General features: G+C 37.7%; 1 protein-coding gene across 1 annotated transcript; it reads left to right on the top strand.

The window, feature by feature from the left end:
* Positions 1–360: 360 nt before the first annotated feature.
* Positions 361–2884, top strand: LOC129314252 (patellin-3). Its single transcript, XM_054957627.1, has 4 exons — positions 361–1622; positions 1721–1845; positions 1924–2074; positions 2170–2884. The coding sequence occupies exons 1-4, from the start codon at positions 489–491 to the stop codon at positions 2422–2424; spliced, it is 1665 nt and encodes a 554-aa protein (XP_054813602.1). The 5' UTR covers positions 361–488; the 3' UTR covers positions 2425–2884.
* The last annotated feature ends 1408 nt before the right edge of the window (positions 2885–4292 follow it).

The raw sequence follows: 4292 nt of genomic DNA on the forward strand, positions 1-4292 counted from the left end.
TTTAAAATATTTAATTTTATTTTTAAATTAAGTAATAACTTTATATTTATTTTTTATATTTAAATTATTATATATATAATTTTTTAATTTAATTATTATATTATTAATTTCATCATTGAATATGATTAAATTATACAAACTGTGAATTGTTAATTTTTTTGATTAATATTCGATTCAGTTTTGAAAATATCATGAATGGATTCTGTTTGTTTTGGCCCCAACATCTGGAGAAGCAATGCGTTGTCCCTGTCGTCCCTATCTATTTCTTGGGCCGTGAAGCCGTTGTTATTAACTTATTATTATTTGCTAAACACGCAACGCATTTCTTCCATGCTTTGATTAGATGCTTTTGTGTTTCACTGTTTGTGTTTTGTCGCTTTCATTCTCAGGCAAAGGCAAAGCAAAACATTCCCCCCTTTGCTCTTTTTCTCACCCTCTCTCTTCCTTGCCAGAAAGGTTCGTCTCTTTTTCTTGCTGTGTCTTTCACAATGGCTGATGAAGATTCAAAGCCAAGCATTTCTGTCACTGAGACGAAAGAATTAGGGTCGCCGAAGGTTACGGCGGAGTCTGATTCACCCGATGTAGCATCTGCCTCAGCTGTTGAATCCGACTCGGCAGCGGTTAATACTGAAAACACAGACCTGCCTCCTCCGCCGCCATCGGAATCACTTGCAGCAGAAGCTTCTACGGTGGTAGAGACAGAGCAGCCGCCGCCGCCGCCCACTGAAGACATCGATGTAAAAGCTAAAAGTTCAGACACTAAAGAGGATTCCGTAGCCGCTCAGGATGAGAGATCGAAAAAGTTGCCTCAGAATCTGGTCTCGTTCAAGGAAGAGAGCAATTTAGTGGCTGATCTCTCGGATTCTCAGAGAAATGCTTTCGAAGAGTTTAAGAAGCTGGTTCGAGAGGCACTAGACACTCATCAGTTCACTTCTTCGGTACCACCCAAAACGACGCCGGTTCCCGCTGAAACCACCCCAGCAGCTAAGGAAGTTGCAAAAGCTGAAGGAGCCTCTTCGGAATCAGATGCCAGCACGGAGGTACAGCCACAGCATGAAACCAAACTTGAAGAAAACCCAGTGAAGGGAGCAGAGGAAGTAGCGAAAACATCCGAGGAACAGGTTTTTATATGGGGAGTTCCTCTGCTGAAGGATGACAGGAGTGATGTGATTCTGCTCAAGTTTCTTAGAGCCCGAGATTTCAAAGTGAAGGATGCGTTTATCATGATTAAGAACACAATAAGCTGGAGGAAAGAGTTCAACATCGACGCACTTGTCAATGAAGATCTAGGAGATGATCTGGAGAAAGTGGTGTTCATGCACGGTTATGATAGGGAAGGGCATCCCGTTTGCTATAATGTCTATGGAGAATTTCAGAACAAGGAGTTGTATCAAAAGGCATTCTCAGATGAGGAGAAACGAGCCAAGTTCCTCCGATGGCGGATACAATTCTTGGAGAGGAGTATTAGGAAGCTTGATTTTACTCCTGGTGGTGTCAATACCATTTTCCAAATTAACGATCTTAAAAATTCTCCTGGGCCAGGCAAGCGGGAACTTCGAATTGCCACCAAACAAGCTTTGCAATTGCTTCAGGACAATTATCCTGAGTTCGTTGCCAAACAGGTTAATATATAATAACTTTTTGGATTGCCAGTTTACTATGATGTCAGTTATGCTATACTATGGTAAAGGTACTGATGTCTTTTGTCCAATTTTAACAGGTTTTTATCAATGTGCCATGGTGGTATCTTGCATTCTATACGATGATCAGTCCATTCTTGACCCAGAGGACCAAAAGTAAATTTGTTTTTGCAGGCCCATCAAAGTCCCCTGAAACTCTTTTCAAGTTAGTGAATGAAAACATGATATTTCTCTTTGTTTTGGTTTCTTGGTTTTGAACCTGACATTTCAAATGGTAAAATAGGTATATTTCTCCTGAACAAGTGCCAATTCAATATGGTGGCCTAAGTGTAGATTTATGTGACTGCAACCCAGAATTCAGCATGTCTGATCCGGTCACGGAGGTACCTATAAAACCAACCACAAAGCAAACTGTGGAAATCATTATTTATGAGGTGGGGTGACAATGGTCCATTTGTCTATTAGGGTTCTTTCTTTCTACTTTTTCCTTGTATTCTATAATGTGCTGCTGGAGATGAATGATTTGCAGAAATGCACTATCGTGTGGGAGCTGCGAGTAGTGGGCTGGGAGGTCAGCTACAGTGCTGAGTTCAAACCTGATGCAAAAGATGGATATACAGTTATCATACAGAAGGCTACAAAGATGTGCCCAACTGATGAGCCAGTGGTTTCCAATAGCTTTAAAGTTGGTGAACTGGGCAAGATATTGCTTACCATTGACAATTCCACATTGAAAAAGAAGAGGCTTCTGTATAGGTTCAAGATTAAACCCCTCAGCGTTTGAGGAAAATCATCAGTAGACTGAAGCTAATTGAGGAGTAAGAAAATGCTTTTGTCATCATTCATTCAATCCATAATCCATAGTTTTTCAATAATTTTGGTTGTCATTTTGTTTGTGGATTGGCTTACTGTTTTGATTGTACTTAATATTTATCATCTAGGCAAACATTTACTAGTCTAAAATGCCCTTTTATTTTGTGGTGAAGAGTAATGCCAGGTGAGAGTGTGGCGCTTGGATTTGGATTTAGAGTTGGTTTGTGAGATGCTATGTGTTACCTGAAATGTTTTTTTTACTTTGGTGTAGAAGTGTGGATGTAAAGTTTTGTTCTTATGTTGTCCTTATCCAGTTTGATCTTGGTCCATTTTTTGCCTTTTACTTTGATATCTGTATTCAAGCCTCTTGAACCTCATAAATATGTAATATAAGAGGAGCAAATGAGAAGTATGGATCATATGTTTTTTAACCCAAATGTTCATTTGTGGTTCATTTTATATATAACTGAATTGGCAGTTGATCAATTTCTATCGAATAATGCGGAGACTGTGCTCTATGCATGTGCTTATTTAGTGGTAATTTCAATTTTTTCCCTCTTAGTTTTGAAGGTCAAATATATGAATTTTGTACATTCTTTTTGGGCATCTATTTAGATTTGCCTTGACAGTGCTACTTCTGGTGGCATGGGATGAGGAACTTCTATCTAATGGTCACGGTGTTTAAGTTTAGAATATTGCTTTTTCCTTTTCATAGCAGCTTCTTCTAGAACTGTTTAACTCTTTATCTCTAGTTATCCACTTTTTTTTTTTTTAATTCTTTTCAACTGTATGATTTTCCATTTTATTTATGAGGAAGGGAAAGTAATTTAGGAGGCTCTCTGAATATTATAGTCCAATTTAGTAATGATATCTACACTTACCAAAAGAGGAGATCCTGAATTTGGGATAATCCTTTATCCAGTCCATTATTGATGTAAAAAGAAAACTATTGTGATTGTGATGAGGAATAAAATTATTGCTGTGGTTGCAAAATTGGATTGATCTTGAGCTTCAACATGCTTCTAGTTTCATAGAAAGATCATCACTGCCAACAAGGTTGGTCTAGTTTGTAAAATTTTAGCAAATCTCTTGCAAGGGAAAGGGTTTAAGTGTGTGTTTGGTTTTCACTTTATATCTGGCAAAATTCCATTTGGAAGATCCTATTATTTGTTGGATTTGGTAAAAGTATATTCCAAATGTTGTTTGAATGTACTTTTTGAGGGTTACAAAACTGGTCCTAAATCTTAATGTTGACCCGATGACTTTTTGAAGTGGGTAAATTGTAAGAATGTTTTCTGAAGCATGAGACCTTGACTTATGTTGCAGCCCAACCCAAACATTTTTAATGTCTTAAAAAATTATCAATGTTAGGTTCTTGTTTATTTCTTAGGTCGGGGAAATGAAATACTCAGTGGCTTTCTTCAAATTAATGTTTTATTTGGTGTATTTTTTAAGTATTGTTATCTACTCGTTTCTATTTCGCTGTGTAAAGTTACTATCTATCCGGCATTACTACCAATCTTGGGAAGCTGTATCACACCCAGTACTTGTTTGACACTTCTTATCATATGCGACCCAGTACGAGAATTGCAGTCAAATCTTATATTCGTGTCAATGTGTTTCTGAGGTTATTATACTCAATTAGATATGGTCATTCTAGTTTTGAGAATGCCATCACGCATTTCTGAACCTAGTAGGATGAAGTTGTTGGATTAAGGAGCGTTAATCATTCAGTTGGTGACCCTATAATCCATATAAAGGGTATCAAATTATATTAGAAATAAGGAGGTTGGATTCTACCTACGGGGGGAGGTTTACATAGATCTTCACCTCATAGTT

The sequence above is a fragment of the Prosopis cineraria genome, unplaced genomic scaffold, assembly GCF_029017545.1.
Source record: "Prosopis cineraria cultivar Desert tree isolate PC_DT_omini unplaced genomic scaffold, ASM2901754v1 PC6, whole genome shotgun sequence".
In the NCBI taxonomy this organism is placed as follows: Eukaryota; Viridiplantae; Streptophyta; class Magnoliopsida; order Fabales; family Fabaceae; genus Prosopis; species Prosopis cineraria.

Bases quoted from the DNA above. Each gene is read 5' to 3' on its own strand.
- LOC129314252 (XM_054957627.1), top strand. From the start codon at position 489: ATGGCTGATGAAGATTCAAAGCCAAGCATTTCTGTCACTGAGACGAAA. The intron at 1,623-1,720 runs GTTAATATATAA...CAATTTTAACAG, and splicing joins CTGAGTTCGTTGCCAAACAG to GTTTTTATCAATGTGCCATG. The intron at 2,075-2,169 runs GTGGGGTGACAA...AATGATTTGCAG, and splicing joins TGGAAATCATTATTTATGAG to AAATGCACTATCGTGTGGGA.